This window comes from Ylistrum balloti, unplaced genomic scaffold (assembly GCF_031769215.1).
Source record: "Ylistrum balloti isolate Yb309-2 unplaced genomic scaffold, AGI_CSIRO_Ybal_v1 Utg370826, whole genome shotgun sequence".
In the NCBI taxonomy this organism is placed as follows: Eukaryota; Metazoa; Mollusca; class Bivalvia; order Pectinida; family Pectinidae; genus Ylistrum; species Ylistrum balloti.
The window spans coordinates 169,486-188,411 of record NW_026782477.1 but is presented as its reverse complement, the minus strand read 5'-3'; the positions used below and the strand labels follow the sequence as shown (position 1 = coordinate 188,411).

The following is an 18,926-nucleotide window of genomic DNA, read 5'->3' as shown; positions in this document are numbered from 1 at the left end:
TGTTTAGTCAGTTGCTTGACGTCATATAAACAGGGCCAGGGTCAGTTGTAGAGGTTCGGGCGTTGGAGACAACCACCGACCTGCGGCACTGACCACCCAATGTAAGACACGCCCGCGACGCAGAGTTGGAGGTCTAGTAATAAAGACTTTCAGACGCCTTAAGCACAAAGCCACCTTTGTACCAACGATTTTGTTTGGATTTAAAAGGTGTCCTCCTGTTTTGTGATGCTGAACGAACAAATGCTTAAATATATACTAAAAGAACTTAAGGCAAAAATAAAGTGTTTCACGTTTTGAGCTCACCTCACATGATCCAAAGGCCAAGTGAGCTTTTGGCGTGGTGCAGTGTCCATTGATTCAGGTTAGTTGCCTAAAACGTTTCTAGGATGAACAAAAATACCTAAATTTATAGATCGAAATTACAGGGGTCCAATCTGTTAAAGTTTTTAAATCACGTTTCGACAAAATGGCCTAGAATTATAATGCCGACACTTGATCCATATTCAAGGTCACAGGGGCCAAATCCGTCAAAATCGTAGACGACATTCTTAATAACAAACGGCATAAACTATATATCTGTTAAGTTTCCTGGTTGAATTCTTGAAATTCAGCGAAAGAAGGACCCATTTTAACGTGACAAGGGACATACTTTTTAAATCCTTCAAATAGCTCATTAGTCATCATTTTTAACGTTCACGGTGCAGAATGCTGATGTATTTGTGAAACCTATGCTGTTCACATGACTCATATTCCACCAAATTAACACTACACTTTGGCCAGGGTCATCAGTTAGTTAATCATAGATCTAAGTATATACAACGTATCAATGTATAGAATATACGGTATGACTTGACTCCTTATTTTTATAAAGAAAAAAAATGTAAAAATAATCATTTTTTTTTATTTCTTTTATTTTTGAAAAGTTTCATAATTTTCACAGATATTGACATCTACATGTGCAACACACTTTCCCATACATCATCATCATCATCCTCATCATCATCAACCATCGTCATCATCTGTATCTCATTAAATAACAGCATCCTCATCATAAACCATCATCAACCTCATCATCATCATCATCATCATCATCATCATCATCATCAACCATCATCATCATCATCATCATCATCATCATCATCATCATCATCATCATCATCATCATCATCAACCATCATCATCATCATTATCATCAACCATCATCATCATTATCATCAACCATCATCATCATTATCATCAACCATCATCATCAAGATCCTCATCATCATCATCAACCATCAACATCATCATCAGTAGAAGTCATTATCTTCACGGTATATTTATCAACACACTCATCATTTATCATCCTACCGTCACACATCTTCCACACCCTCACACACGATTATCATTACCATAATAAATGCAATAACAATTATATAATCACAATGATATCATCATCAGCATTTTCATCAACATTCGCTATTTCTACCAACATATAGACATGCATACCTTTGTACATGTAAAAATAATCTTTATACAACGACGAGATTCAGCGGCGATCTAATTAAGCATACAACGTTACGAGTTTGATCGGTTTTCGGCTACTGATCGATTTTACTTTCATAACATCAGATTTATGAGAGAAAAGTTATCATACATCGACAAAATATGAGTAGTTATAATGATAATGTGCCAAGACTTTTAAAATTCGTTCGAGTCATAATGTAAAGGACCTTTTTATCCCATTTTGAGAAGAAAATGTATCTACATTTTATGCTGCGCCAATGGAGTAAACTATATAACGTTGTATCATGTCATATCTTATTGTGTCTGTTTTTTCTATGCACTCACTGCATGGAACAATTGTTTTCAGGCATATATATTATCAAAAGAGTTGATATTGTCAAATCGTTGCTTTCATATTTCCCAGTGGGCTTATATGTAATAATTCCGGGTATGTTTTTTTCCCTTTAACAGTAACATCCTGTACCGCCAGACCATGACATTGCACATTACTTATTGATGAATTTAATCACTTTCTTTGTATGGTGATGCTATTTAAACATTGTCGAAATTGATTTTTTTTTATACTTTCGTCCTGACATGTACAGCACCATACTTACAGATTACCGCGACATGGGGCCGTCAGTGATCCTAGCGAAGATGTAAAACAAAAGACTGGTCTCCGTCAACTGCTGGAATGTCTACGATGTCTTACGTACCGATGTATTAATTTTATTTCATAGTGTGGGAGAATTTTCGTCCTGGTAAACTGTATTGTGTTTATTTTATTATATTGTTAGAGTATTCATCAACTTTGCCCGGAGTTTTCACCTTTACTTGTCTGGTGATATTACATTTTTTACGTTAGTTGTGAGATAAACAGAGCTGTTTCAAGTACAAGACATTAAGACATAAAAGGTCCAATTGGGGGAAACTATTTTACGGAATTTCTTATTCTGGTAAGACACTGTGATATCATGATGAATTTATCTATATTGTGGATTTTCCTGATATTCTACCCATGCGGACTCTCAGCGTCTTCATTCGAACGGGTACTTCGTGTCTGGATGGAAAAGTACTCCTACGACAAAATCGTCACTTACGATAACATAATGAACCATGTAGATTGTGCAAAGGTTTGTAAATCTAACTGTTTGTCCTTTACCTTTGACCACAGCACCAAGGAATGCGCTACCTTTCGGAGGATGTTGTGTAGAAATGACACAGCAGCGATACCTCATTCACTGATGCTGTTTAATAAAGTGGACAGACAGATCAGCAGCAGTAAGTCCATGTCTTATATACGTTAAAAGCAGGACTATAATTAACATGGTTTGGCCTTATCGAAAAAAGATCCTTTTTGTATACGAGATCGTTATTTGTTATTGCCATATATGAAAATATTATCACCATTGAATATCATCCAAAAGATACAAATAACATCTTTTAATACAAATTTAGAGTTTGATACAATAAAGACAAGAAACTGCCTAAAAATAGTGTCAACTGTGTCTCGATAAGTTCCACATACACAATGTGTATAAACATCTGTCAACTCAGTTATTACAATCCAAGTTCACATCTACATGGCAAAGCTATTTAAATTCTATCATAAACTATATTCTGTAGTCTTAAGTTTCATTTCCAATTTTCATTTTACTTAACAAATTTGAGAGATGAACGAACACAAGGTAGTGATATCCTCAGAGCTGGTGTCGTCATAGTGATCCCGTTGAGGAATATTCTATTTCTTTGTGTGATATGAGGCTGGACGTATGTGATGCTCGTTAGTTTGTCTGTTGGTTCCATTGTTGTATACCTTGATCTCCTTTGAGAACGTGACACTATTTACTTGGTATACATGGTGGGTGTCGCCGATGAAGCAGAAGCCGCTTACTCTTCCGCAACACCTAAATAGAATTTTCTAGTATTTTTAGGAAGCACCGTATCAATCTAGTTTTTGTTCATTACTTGTCCAAATTTTATTGGATATAAGTTCAAATTATGATTATGCTGACAAGTCTTCCTGTGGTTTGCCTCTGTGTGGTGATGGGGCAGATTGTAAGATGTTTCTATTTTAAATCGCCGAATTATTACGTCAAATTAATCAGCCCGCCTAATTTGTTCTACAAACACCTCATCTATATCTATCCAGGTACATTTCTCCCTGATCTATCTAGGTACCTTTCTCCTCCCTGATCTATGTAGGTACCTTTCACCCTGATCTATCTAGATACCTTTTTCCCTGATCTATTTAGGTACCTTTCTCCCTGATCTATCTAGATACCTTTCTCCCTGATCTATCTAGGTACCTTTCTCCTCCTTGATCTATCTAGGTACCTTTCTCCTCCCTGATCTATCTATATACCTTTCTCCTCCCTGATCTATCTAGGTACCTTTCTCCTCCCTGATCTATCTAGGTACCTTTCTCCTCCCTGATCTATCTAGGTACCTTTCTCCTCCCTGATCTATCTAGGTACCTTTCTCCCTGATCTATCTAGGTACCTTTCTCCCTGATCTATCTAGGTACCTTTCTCCCTGATCTATCTAGGTACCTTTCTCCTCCTTGATCTATCTAGGTACCTTTCTCCTCCCTGATCTATCTAGGTACCTTTCTCTCTGTTCTATATAGGTACCTTTCTTCTCCCTGATCTATCTAGGTACCTTTGTTCTCCATGATCTATCTAGGTACCTTTCTCCCTGATCTATCTAGGTACCTTTCTCCCTGATCTATCTAGGTACCTTTCTCCCTGATCTATCTAGGTACCTTTCTCCCTCATCTATCTAGGTACCTTTCTCCTCCCTGATCTATCTAGGTACCTTTCTCCTCCCTGATCTATCTAGGTACCTTTCTCCCTGATCTATCTAGGTACCTTTCTCCCTGATCTATCTATGTACCTTTCTCCCTGATCTATCTAGGTACCTTTCTCCCTGATCTATCTAGGTACCTTTCTCCCTGATCTATCTAGGTACCTTTCTCCCTGATCTATCTAGGTACCTTTCTCCCTGATCTATCTAGGTACCTTTCTCCCTGATCTATCTAGGTACCTTTCTCCCTGATCTATCTAGATACCTTTCTCCTCCTTGATCTATCTAGATACCTTTCTCCCTGATCTATCTAGATACCTTTCTCCCTGATCTATCTAGGTACCTTTCTCCCTGATCTATCTAGGTACCTTTCTCCCTGATCTATCTAGGTACCTTTCTTCTCCCTGATCTATCTATGTACCTTTCTCCCTGATCTATCTAGGTACCTTTCTCCCTGATCTATCTAGGTACCTTTCTCCCTGATCTATCTAGGTACCTTTCTCCCTGATCTATCTAGGTACCTTTTTCCCTGATCTATCTAGGTACCTTTCTCCCTGATCTATCTAGGTACCTTTCTCCCTGATCTATCTAGGTACCTTTCTCCGGTATCTTTCTCCTCCCTGATCTATCTAGGTACCTTTCTCCCTGATCTATCTAGGTACCTTTCTCCCTGATCTATCTAGGTACCTTTCTCCCTGATCTATCTAGGTTCCTTTCTCCCTGATCTATCTAGGTACCTTTCTCCTCCCTGATCTATCTAGGTACCTTTCTCCCTGATCTATCTAGGTACCTTTCTCTATCTAGGTACCTTTCTCCCTGATCTATCTAGGTACCTTTCTCCCTGATCTATCTAGTACCTTTCTCCCTGATCTATCTATGGTACCTATCTATCTAGATACCTTTCTCCCTGATCTATCTAGGTACCTTTCTCCCTGATCTATCTAGGTACCTTTCTCCCTGATCTATCTAGGTACCTTTCTCCCTGATCTATCTAGGTACCTTTCTCCCTGATCTATCTAGGTACCTTTCTCCCTGATCTATCTAGGTACCTTTCTCCCTGATCTATCTAGGTACCTTTCTCCCTGATCTATCTAGGTACCTTTCTCCCTGATCTATCTAGGTACCTTTCTCCTCCCTGATCTATCTAGGTAGCTTTCTTCTCCCTCATCTATCTAGGTACTTGTCTCCCTGATCTGTCTAGGTACCTTTCTCCTCTCTGATCTATCTAGGTACCTTTCTCCCTGATCTATCTAGGTACCTTTCTCGCTGATCTATCTAGGTACTTGTCTCCCTGATCTGTCTAGGTACCTTTCTCCCTGATCTATCTATGTACCTTTCTCCCTGATCTATCTAGGTACCTTTCTCCCTGATCTATCTATGTACCTTTCTCCCTGATCTATCTAGGTACCTTTCTCCTCCCTGATCTATCTAGGTACCTTTCTCCCTGATCTATCTAGATACCTTTCTCCCTGATCTATCTAGGTACCTTTCTCCTCCCTGATCTATCTAGGTACCTTTCTCCCTGATCTATCTAGGTACCTTTCTCCCTGATCTATCTAGGTACCTTTCTCCTCCCTGATCTATCTAGGTACCTTTCTCCCTGATCTATCTAGGTACCTTTCTTCTCCCTGATCTATCTAGGTACCTTTCTCCCTGATCTATCTAGTTACCTTTCTTCTCCCTGATCAATCTAGGTACCTTTTTCCCTGATCTATCTAGGTACCTTTCTCCTCCCTGATCTATCTAGATACCTTTCTTCTCCCTGATCTATCTAGATACCTTTCTTCTCCCTGATCTATCTAGGTACCTTTCTCCTCCCTGATCTATCTATGTACCTTTCTCCCTGTTCTATATAGGTACCTTTCTCCTCCCTGATCTATCTAGGTACCTTTCTCCCTGATCTATCTAGGTATCTTTCTCCCTGATCTATCTACGTACCTCTCTCCCTGATCTATCAGGTATCTTTCTCCCTGATCTATCTACGTACCTCTCTCCCTGATCTATCTAGGTACCTTTCTCCTCGATCTATCTAAGTACCTTTCTCCTCCCTGATCTATTTTCTCTTCTTCTTTTACTTACCACAGGCTATAAAACTGGTAGACGCTACCCCTTGTTGTCTGCCAGGTATAATTGTAAAGTATGGACTCTTTAACCCATTGTCATTTGTCATGTGACCGGATTGGGTGTCCTGGTGGTGATTACTTCAGCCTCACAAAACACTGACCACGCATACAGGGGAAGGCGTCCTAAGAGTATCATAGCACTTGATAGGCTATTAAACAATATAAACCAAACCCAAATCAATGTAAGTTTGTGTGATATAGTTACACAAATTCATCAAACTAACTATTTCCGATCCGTCTTCACATTTACCAACGTAACATAGAGGAGAGTACACGAAATGAGAGATAGATCGACACATATAAATATAGGAAATATTCAACATTTTTCACTCAAGGGAAATAGATATTTGAAAATCTGTTTTAGTAGAATAATACCCAATCACAAAATGACCTACGTTCATCAAAATGACCATAGTTGGGTATAGCTCATTAAGACGGCTTCCGTGACCACAACATAATATTTTTTTTTAATCCAACATTTTAAGCTTCTCCCAATCCGTTAGTGCTAGCTGAAGTTCAGAAATTCAGGAATTTACCTCATGATACAAAACCTAAAGTTTGAAGATCATGTAACTGTTGTCGTGACATTTCAATCTGAACGCACTTTAAAAGCGTTCACAACTGCCTCATAATCTGAGTTCAATTAACCTCGGATGGTGACAGGACGCAGATCTCCTGACAAAATTAAAACAAACCTAACTGTTGAATACATCATTCCGAATTTCGACTAAGAGAAAGCCTTACAGGTATTATTAGTTTTAAAACTGTATTGATCGTTGGCTGCGTCGTGTGACAGGTAGTTAGTCACGCGTGACACATCCTAAACAGTGGTACGCTACAGTCCAGTAGTTTGTAAAGTAATAATTTCGCGACTTTCATATCAATACCGAAGAATGCATCCCTCCACAACGAGACTCCGCCATGTAATATGTTTATTTAAATCATTTTAAGCAGCTGAGCGAAGCCAACTAGTTTCTGATATCATGCTATATGAAAGATTGACAGGATAACTGGACAACGAGAGATCTGTTGTTTTTCCCCAAAATCTTGTCGAGGGGGGAAAAGACAGATCACTTTTGTTTCTTAAAGTTGACTGATAAACCGTTGATTTCTAATTAATCTGTTTTGGAAACCATCTTCATCAACATGTTTGTATATTTACAATACCAGCATGATACACACGAGAGATTTCAGACAAGGTTACAGTAACCTGATGGTAAATATATATGATATTTAGACAAGGTTACAGTAACCTGATGGTAAATATATATGATATTTAGACAAGGTTACAGTAACTTGATGGTAAATATATATATTTAGACAAGGTTACAGTAACTTGATGGTAAATACATGATATGTAGACAAGGTTACAGTAACTTGATGGTAAATATATATATTTAGACAAGGTTACAGTAACTTGATAGTAAATACATGATATTTAGACAAGGTTACAGTAACTTGATGGTAAATACATGATATGTAGACAAGGTTACAGTAACTTGATGGTAAATATATATATTTAGACAAGGTTACAGTAACTTGATGGTAAATATATATATTTAGACAAGGTTACAGTAACTTGATAGTAAATACATGATATTTAGACAAGGTTACGGTAACTTGATGGTAAATATATATATTTAGACAAGGTTACAGTAACTTGATGGTAAATATATATATTCAGACAAGGTCACAGTAACTTGATGGTAAATATATATATTTAGAGAAGGTTACAATAACTTGATGGTAAATATATGATATTTAGACAAGGTTACAGTAACCTGATGGTAAATATATATATTTAGACAAGGTTACAGTAACTTGATAGTAAATACATGATATTTAGACAAGGTTACAGTAACTTGATAGTAAATACATGATATTTAGACAAGGTTACAGTAACTTGATGGTAAATATATATATTCAGACAAGGTCACAGTAACTTGATGGTAAATACATGATATGTAGACAAGGTTATAGTAACCTCATAGTAAATATATATGATATTTAGACAAGGTTACAGTAACCTGATGGTAAATATACATAAATGTAGGCTGTGTTTTGTTGTTTCAGTAACAGCTGTACGACAATGCAAAAAACCAACATTCTTCCATCCTGCATTATAACAGTGATTGAGATGATGTTTAAGTTGTTTCTGATGTCTATAGATCATAGTATTTTCTGATGTTAAATAACGTGTTATTAACACGATACCCACTTTTCATTCGAAATAATTCAGAGAATAACGTTTCCATTCCGAAAATATGACATGAAAGAAATAGATATTTTGTTCTTAAAAACAAATGATAAATTGACGTCTTGTGAAAAAACCCCTTATTATACCGTATCAAAATGGCATTTAGATTTTGTAATGATCTGACATTTTTAAATCGGGAATTTAATTACATTTTCCTGAAAAATATAGAGTAGGTTTTATAACTATTGTACGTTTTATCTACCGTATGCTTCACCACAGACTTTAATGAACTGACCACGGCTGTCCATCATTAGTTTACTACTGCTTATCCCTAACCTTATTCGGACCAAGCCATTGATTAAAAAACTTAAATAAGGCCTATTTATAGAAATTGTTCATGGGGTCATTTCTGGGCATATATCTACCTGTAGACAAAACGTATGGCCGACGATGATCCATTGTACTGTTTCTGGTATCTGTTTATTACAGTCTACTTAGAACTTGTAATGCTTGGTTTAAGATCCTGTCGACTGCAGTGAGATAGACACAGCCGTCTACTGCTCTGGTGTCTACCGAATCACACCTTCGCCTGGAGTCAGCTTCGACGTGTACTGTGACCTGCATACGGCTGACGGACCGTGGACGGTAGGTTATCTCCCTTTATACGTAATGAGTCGATAATATTGATATCCTGCCAGACTTCCATCGCTATTTATATATACTACAAGGAAGTCATAGAAAGTGAAGGGTCCATAACTGATTAGAAGTAATATTTGTTCTAAATTTAGACGTCATACGTGCTCCGTGAGCCAATCATAAAGAAGTACAGAAAGTTTAAGCTACTCTCAGTATAAAGGAATGTGTTTTCTTTGTCGTTTATCATAATATGTTATCGACCCTCATTTGATTGTAGTCGTTTAGGATACGTCTCATTCTACTAGCTTCCAATAGTTGTAATTGTCCGGCTAGATACCGAAGGCCCGAGCGGTTGTAGGATTTTCATTATCCGTTCCTATTACAGAAAATACAAACTGTTATTGTTATCTATATATGTCCGCCAAGCGATGTTTTCGTTGGAGTGAAACGGAAGTGGTCATCGTGATGTTACCCGACCAGTATCTTCACCGAGTTCACAGAACCGTGGATTGCAAGATACGTTACTGAAAAGGGAATCAGAGAGATAGATCTTATACTAATCCGTAACGAAGGGAACCCATGTTTTGCAAAATATGACGTCACCATTGACAACCGGACGCCTTGGTAAGGGAAGATGTCTGGCCGTCTTTTGGTCAACCGTAATGAGTGGCAGAAACAGCAACACTACGCATAGCAATTGAGACTCACGCAGATATACAACTCGCGAGTCAAATCAACCGACAGGTATCACGAAAAGTCGCGTTACACGGGCTTTGATAAAAACCGCACATCTGAGAACGGCTGTAAATCGAATGACAGGACTAGACGATTCTCATATACCCCCAATTACACGAACCATGTCGTAATTGGGATGATTGAGAGCACTGTAGCTCTGAGAACCGCGGTTATAATTATGACAATTATACGAGACTCGTGGGACTCGGAGGAAATAAATTATAGATATAAACACGAGCGTACGTCCAGACCTTAGTCTGTCAGCAACCCGCCCAGTTTCCCTTAGACGTCTAACAAGAAGTTATATAGTGTAAATATGAACACTGAAATATCTGGCAACCTGAATTTGCCTTGCATGATAATCGCAATTGTCTGACCTCTCTGAAATTCAGTCGTGCCATTGTTTAATGCTGTCAGAGATTAATAAAATATCCGAAAATGATGTGTCTCTATGAAGACTACCTAATGGTATGACGAGCAGTGTAACTCAATGTCACAACACTGCTGTGCACGAGATTTACCAGTTTCATGTTTTCCCCGGAAGACATCGTATACTATAAACATCTATGATTTATAGATGTTGTAAACGTTCTCTATTTTATCATGAGCGTCCCTGTTCTGTTACTAGGTATAGTCTTTATCAGTAGTAGTAAGTGTGTTTTCTTAAAATATTTCGTTCTCGGTATTATCTGCCTGTCTTGTAAATAAGGTTGGGGACGGTGGGGGTCGGCAGAGGGAAGAGCAAAATACACAGTATAACGGTGTGACAAGAACAAGAACGCTCCAGCCATCTTAACCACGGTGACAAACAGGGCATAGTTCTCATCTTCGTATCTTCTCCTACTAGGAATTATTGAACGCCCATTAAACGTTTAATCAGGGTCTTCTTGTAGGTTGGGTAACCACGCGTGACCTGTCATATAATAGGAAATTGATCCAGGATTCACCTGCAGCGTTGTCTATGGGTCTATAGAAATATTGGTCCTGGAGCAAGTTTGACTAGGATATCAAACCACCTGTAGAGTTAAATACACCAACCGACGGACAAGACAGTGTCAATACTCTGACTGTTTGTTATACCCAATAAATATTCGTGTACGTATGTAATCCACTAACGTCATAAAGAAATACACTAGTCACGTATCTGTCTAAACAAATTCAGTCCTTTTTTATATTTGATCCAACAAAAAGTTTCCATATGTGCTGTACAGATGTTCCTCTAGGGGTGTTAGTTATAGTACTTACAGTTGACGTATTAGAAGACATTATGACAATTAATGTCAAGGAGCTAGCTCCCTATTTTACTGATATAAATTCTAGTTAGGGTTCGATCAATCTCAAATTAGTAAATAAGTATGGAACACGCCAAGCCTACGTGTCTGACAGGTGATAATTGTTTTGACCTTTCCACTATACATTTTAAACATACTGAACCTGTAGGTAAAGCGTAGGGACAGTACTTGTTGTATCTATGCCAAGGATACGATTTCCGAACAATATTTCATACTGTCTCTGTTGACAGTCTTACTTTCAGGATTATGTTTGTCCCATATGAGGAAGATTTTTGGTTATGCCCCCTGACCGAGACATGCCAGTCTTTTTAATATGTCAAGTTCTCTTCCCTGCTTAAATCTCAGCACTTCGGTAACGACTGATTAATCCGTTGTCATTATGATAAGACTTGATGAAATGTCCATTGTACTTTTGACTGTGACAGCACTACAAAGACTTGCTTCAATTTTGTGCTGACAAGGACGCCAAAATGACCACAGCCTTCTGAAAACATCAGTACTGACTATCTAATTATGTAACCACAGATTATACGGAACCGAGAAAATGGTGACCTAATTTTCTATTTATATAACCACAGGTAATACAGAACCGAGAAAATGGTGACCTAATATTTTCTATTTATGTAACCACAGGTAATTCAGAACCGAGAAAATGGTGACCTAATTTTCTATTTATGTAACCACAGGTGATACAGAACCGATAAAATGGTGACCTAATTTTCTATTTATATAATCACAGGTGATACAGAACCGAGAAAATTGTGACCTAATTTTCTATTTATGTAACCACAGGTGATACAGAACCGAGAAAATGGTGACCTAATTTTCTATTTATATAACCACAGGTAATACAGAACCGAGAAAATGGTGACCTAATTTTCTATTTATGTAACCACAGGTGATACAGAACCGAGAAAATGGTGACCTAATTTTCTATTTATATAACCACAGGTAATACAGAACCGAGAAAATGGTGACCTAATTTTCTATTTATGTAACCACAGGTGATACAGAACCGAGAAAATGGTGACCTAATTTTCTATTTATGTAACCACAGGTGATACAGAACCGAGAAAATGGTGACCTAATTTTCTATTTATATAACCACAGGTAATACAGAACCGAGAAAATGGTGACCTAATTTTCTATTTATGTAACCACAGGTGATACAGAACCGAGAAAATGGTGACCTAATTTTCTATTTATATAACCACAGGTGATACAGAACCGAGAAAATGGTGACCTAATTTTCTATTTATGTAACCACAGGTGATACAGAACCGAGAAAATGGTGACCTAATTTTCTATTTATATAACCACAGGTGATACAGAACCGAGAAAATGGTGACCTAATTTTCTATTTATATAACCACAGGTAATACAGAACCGAGAAAATGGTGACCTAATTTTCTATTTATATAACCACAGGTGATACAGAACCGATAAAATGGTGACCTAATTTTCTATTTATATAACCACAGGTGATACAGAACCGAGAAAATGGTGACCTAATTTTCTATTTATGTAACCACAGGTAATACAGAACCGAGAAAATGGTGACCCAATTTTCTATTTATGTAACCACAGGTGATACAGAACCGATAAAATGGTGACCTAATTTTCTATTTATATAATCACAGGTGATACAGAACCGAGAAAATTGTGACCTAATTTTCTATTTATGTAACCACAGGTGATACAGAACCGAGAAAATGGTGACCTAATTTTCTATTTATATAACCACAGGTAATACAGAACCGAGAAAATGGTGACCTAATTTTCTATTTATGTAACCACAGGTGATACAGAACCGATAAAATGGTGACCTAATTTTCTATTTATATAACCACAGGTGATACAGAACCGAGAAAATGGTGACCTAATTTTCTATTTATGTAACCACAGGTAATACAGAACCGAGAAAATGGTGACCTAATTTTCTATTTATGTAACCACAGGTGATACAGAACCGAGAAAATGGTGACGTGAACTTCTATAGACCATGGGAAGACTATAGACAAGGATTTGGTAATGTTGGGCGGAACTTCTGGCTAGGTTTGTACACATTCAATACATATAGGTTACGAACGTCTTTTGTAATAAGACTAATGAATATTTCATCACATGGCGTAACAATCACGAAACAAGCAAAACGCGGCTGCTTCTATAGCTTGTCAGTTTTTCAATTGTTTTGGTCATTTGTGTTCCATAAAACATCGGACAAATTTTAACTAACTTACATAGTGTTCTGTTCGAACAACATTAGTAATATCCTTTGATATATTGATATATTTATATATATCCGGAAAGATATTGTAATGTGAGGATATTATATACCACTTGTTTGTTGGTTAATTAATATTCACGTATTCATTTTCCCATGAATGAGTGGTAAATATTTTGTATCGTATTACGGAAGCCCATTGGTGCTAAATAAAATTTTGATGAAAAATTTAAATAATGCTAATATACGCAATACTTTCCGTAAATATACGCAACGTAAATATACGCAATACTTTCCTTAAATATACGCAATACTTTCTGTAAATTTACGCAATACTTTCTGTAAATATACGCAATACTTTTCTGTAAATATACGCAATACTTTCTGTAAATTTACGCAATACTTCCTGTAAATATACGCAATACTTTCTGTAAATATACGCAATACTTTATGTAAATATACGCAATACTTCCTGTAAATATACGCAATACTTTCTGTAAATATACGCAATACTTCCTGTAAATATACTCAATACTTATAGTAAATATACTCAATATCATTTTTTAAAAAAAAGTGTTTGTCTTTTGCACAGGAAATGAAGCTCTGCACTACCTCACCATCAAGGCCTCCATACTTCGCATCCAAATGGTGTCGTGGCTAGGTGATGCTAAGTATGCCCAGTACTCTACGTTTAAAGTTGAAAACGAGACAGAAAACTACAAATTAACGATATACGGTTTCTCTGGAAACACAAGTATGTATAAATGACTAGGGGTTTAAATAGCTAAACCATTAATGTCCATTCACGTATGTGTTGCACAGAAACAAATTCATACATGTTCGAATCATTTTAAAACATAAATCGTGTGCTGTTGTCTTTTTCTAAATAAATACAAATTATTATCTGATGTGGATATTGTATATGTATACTGTAGCAAAGATTTTGCTATTAATTTGTGTGACTTTTGTACAGACTTAGAGATTCCAGGTGGTTAACACTGCCTGTAGACTATGAGTCCTCAAGGTTTGTCGTAGCCTAAATGCAACGTTATAACACGTTCCGGTAGTGTCACAGTTAAGATTATACACATGTCCATCAATTTCTTTTCAAATTTTCAGATGTTTGAAATTTTTCATGTTCATTTTTTAATAAATCCTTCTCATCTAGATTTTGATATTTCATTGAACCAATTGTGGTTTTCATTTATCGCTGATATGTGATAGAAACATACCGAACACTTGTCTGACACAGTATATAATGTGATACATACCGAACACTTGTCTGACACAGTATATAATGTGATACATACCGAACACTTGTCTGACACAGTATATAATGTGATAGATACATACCGAACACTTGTCTGACACAGCATATAATGTGATAGATACCGAACACTTGTCTGACACAGTATATAATGTGATACATACCGAACACTTGTCTGACACAGTATATAATGTGATACATACCGAACACTTGTCTGACACAGTATATAATGTGATAGATACCGAACACTTGTCTGACACAGTATATAATGTGATAGATACCGAACACTTGTCTGACACTGTATATAATGTGAATATAATGTGATAGATACCCGAACACTTGTCTGACACTGTATATAATGTGATAGATACATACCGAACACTTGTCTGACACAGTATATAATGTGATAGATACATACCACTTGTCTGACACTATATAATGTCTGACACAGTATATAATGTGATAGATACCGAACACTTGTATATAATGTGATAGATGACACAGTATATAATGTGATAGATACCGAACACTTGTCTGACACTGTATATAATGTGATAGATACCGAACACTTGTCTGACACAGTATATAATGTGATACATACCGAACACTTGTCTGACACAGTATATAATGTGATAGATACCGAACACTTGTCTGACACTGTATATAATGTGATAGATACCGAACACTTGTCTGACACTGTATATAATGTGATAGATACCGAACACTTGTCTGACACAGTATATAATGTGATAGATACCGAACACTTGTCTGACACTGTATATAATGTGATAGATACATACCGAACACTTGTCTGACACAGTATATAATGTGATAGATACCGAACACTTGTCTGACACTGTATATAATGTGATAGATACATACCGAACACTTGTCTGACACAGTATATAATGTGATACATACCGAACACTTGTCTGACACAGTATATAATGTGATAGATACCGAACACTTGTCTGACACTGTATATAATGTGATAGATACATACCGAACACTTGTCTGACACAGTATATAATGTGATAGATACCGAACACTTGTCTGACACTGTATATAATGTGATAGATACATACCGAACACTTGTCTGACACAGTATATAATGTGATAGATACCGAACACTTGTCTGACACAGTATATAATGTGATAGATACCGAACACTTGTCTGACACAGTATATAATGTGATAGATACCGAACACTTGTCTGACACTGTATATAATGTGATAGATACATACCGAACACTTGTCTGACACAGTATATAATGTGATAGATACCGAACACTTGTCTGACACAGTATATAATGTGATAGATACATACCGAACACTTGTCTGACACAGTATATAATGTGATACATACCGAACACTTGTCTGACACAGTATATAATGTGATAGATACCGAACACTTGTCTGACACAGGATATAATGTGATACATACCGAACACTTGTCTGACACTGTATATAATGTGATAGATACCGAACACTTGTCTGACACTGTATATAATGTGATAGATACCGAACACTTGTCTGACTCAGTGTCGTATAATGTGTAGTTTCTCTTCAGGTGATTGCATGTTCTACCATAACGGAATGTCATTCTCAACGTATGACAGAGACAACGATTTAAGCCCAACGTCATGTGCTGAAAATCATCTCGGTGGATGGTGGTATAATGCGTGCCACTATACAAATCTCAACGGCGCAGAATACTCAAATCGGCAAAATTACCACAAAAGACCAGTATGGGAAAATTTCTATACCAATAGCAATGATGGCAGCTTGAGGAAAACAAAAATGCTCTTGAAACATGTTAATCCTTAAAGGGACAAAACTCTTAAATTTCGAAACAGTTCATTGATGATGGTGATATTAGTAGAATATAAGTTATTTTAACCAGTATACGATAAGAGTTTGCCATTTTGATAACTATATGTTCCATGTAACAGACAAATGACCAGTGTGGAGTGTAATAGCACTGACACAAATAGTGTACAAGATGGTAAGGAATCGAATTTTTCGGTTTTACTATGATCCTACGTATACTGGTAAAATTGAAATAAGTACCACTTGATGGATATGTTTTGTGCTCAACCCTCCATCGTCATTGACTAATACCATCAAATATGAGTTGTAGCCATTGGTGTATCAACACATCAGACATCTATTGTACTCCGTTTGATACAGACTATAAAGTGTATCAACACATCAGACATCTATTGTACTCCGTTTGATACAGACTATAAAGTGTATCAACACATCAGACATCTATTGTACTCCGTGTGATACAGACTATCAAGTGTATCAACACATCAGACATCTATTGTACTCCGTGTGACTATAAAGTGTATCAACACATCAGACATCTATTGTACTCCGTGTGACTATAACGTGTATCAACACATCAGACATCTATTGTACTCCGTGGGACTATAACGTGTATCAACACATCAGACATCTATTGTACTCCGTGGGACTATAAAGTGTATCAACACATCAGACATCTATTGTACTCCGTGTGACTATAAAGTGTATCAACACATCAGACATCTATTGTACTCCGTGTGACTATAAAGTGTATCAACACATCAGACATCTATTGTACTCCGTGTGACTATAAAGTGTATCAACACATCAGACATCTATTGTACTCCGTGTGATATTGTACAACACATCAGACATCTATTGTACTCCGTGTGACTATAAAGTGTATCAACACATCAGACATCTATTGTATAATAAATAAAGTGTATCAACACATCAGACATCTATTGTACTCCGTGTGACTATAAAGTGTATCAACACATCAGACATCTATTGTACTCCGTGTGACTATAAAGTGTATCAACACATCAGACATCTATTGTACTCCGTGTGACTATAAAGTGTATCAACACATCAGACATCTATTGTACTCCGTGTGACTATAAAGTGTATCAACACATCAGACATCTATTGTACTCCGTGTGACTATAAAGTGTATCAACACATCAGACATCTATTGTACTCCGTGTGACTATAAAGTGTATCAACACATCAGACATCTATTGTACTCCGTGTGACTATAAAGTGTATCAACACATCAGACATCTATTGTACTCCGTGTGACTATAAAGTGTATCTATTGTACTCCGTGTGACTATAAAGTGTATCAACACATCAGACATCTATTGTACTCCGTGTGACTATAAAGTGTATCAACACATCAGACATCTATTGTACTCCGTGTTACTATAACGTGTATCAACACATCAGACATCTATTGTACTCCGTGTGACTATAAAGTGTATCAACACATCAGACATCTATTGTACTCCGTGTGTACACATCAGACCTATAACGTGTATCAACACATCAGACATCTATTGTACTCCGTGTGACTATAAAGTGTATCAACACATCAGACATCTATTGTACTCCGTGTGACTATAAAGTGTATCAACACATCAGACATCTATTGTACTCCGTGTGACTATAAAGTATAAAGTGTATCAACACACATCAGACATCTATTGTACTCCGTGTGTGTATCAACACATCAGACATCTATTGTACTATATAAGTGTATCAACACATCAGACATCTATTGTACTCCGTGTGACTATAAAGTGTATCAACACATCAGACATCTATTGTACTCCGTGTGATACAGACTATAAAGTGTATCAACACATCAGACATCTATTGTACTCCGTGTGACTATAAAGTGTATCAACACATCAGACATCTATTGTACTCCGTGTGATACAGACTATAAAGTGTATCAACACATCAGACATCTATTGTACTCCGTGTGACTATAAAGTGTATCAACACATCAGACATCTATTGTACTCCGTGTGACTATAAAGTGTATCAACACATCAGACATCTAAAGTGTATCAACACATCAGACATCTATTGTACTCCGTGTGACTATAAAGTGTATCAACACATCAGACATCTATTGTACTCCGTGTGACTATAAAGTGTATCAACACATCAGACATCTATTGTACTCCGTGTGACTATAAAAGTGTATCAACACATCAGACATCTATTGTACTCCGTGTGACTATAAAGTGTATCAACACACATCAGACATCAGACATCTATTGTACTCCGTGTGACTATAAAGTGTATCAACACATCAGACATCTATTGTACTCCGTGTGACTAT

At 36.8% G+C, this 18,926-nt stretch overlaps 1 protein-coding gene across 1 annotated transcript; it reads left to right on the top strand.

Moving 5' to 3' along the window:
• Positions 1 to 2,594: 2,594 nt before the first annotated feature.
• LOC132558792 (angiopoietin-related protein 7-like) lies at positions 2,595 to 16,591 on the top strand. Its single transcript, XM_060223399.1, has 5 exons — positions 2,595 to 2,766; positions 9,131 to 9,255; positions 13,232 to 13,328; positions 14,090 to 14,251; positions 16,335 to 16,591. The coding sequence occupies exons 1-5, from the start codon at positions 2,595 to 2,597 to the stop codon at positions 16,589 to 16,591; spliced, it is 813 nt and encodes a 270-aa protein (XP_060079382.1).
• The last annotated feature ends 2,335 nt before the right edge of the window (positions 16,592 to 18,926 follow it).

Coding starts and splice junctions, on each gene's coding strand:
- LOC132558792 (XM_060223399.1), top strand. CDS start 2,595: ATGAACCATGTAGATTGTGCAAAGGTTTGTAAATCTAACTGTTTGTCC. Junction 2,767..9,130: donor GGACAGACAGATCAGCAGCA/GTAAGTCCATGT, acceptor GCTTGGTTTAAG/ATCCTGTCGACTGCAGTGAG. Junction 9,256..13,231: donor CGGCTGACGGACCGTGGACG/GTAGGTTATCTC, acceptor ATGTAACCACAG/GTGATACAGAACCGAGAAAA.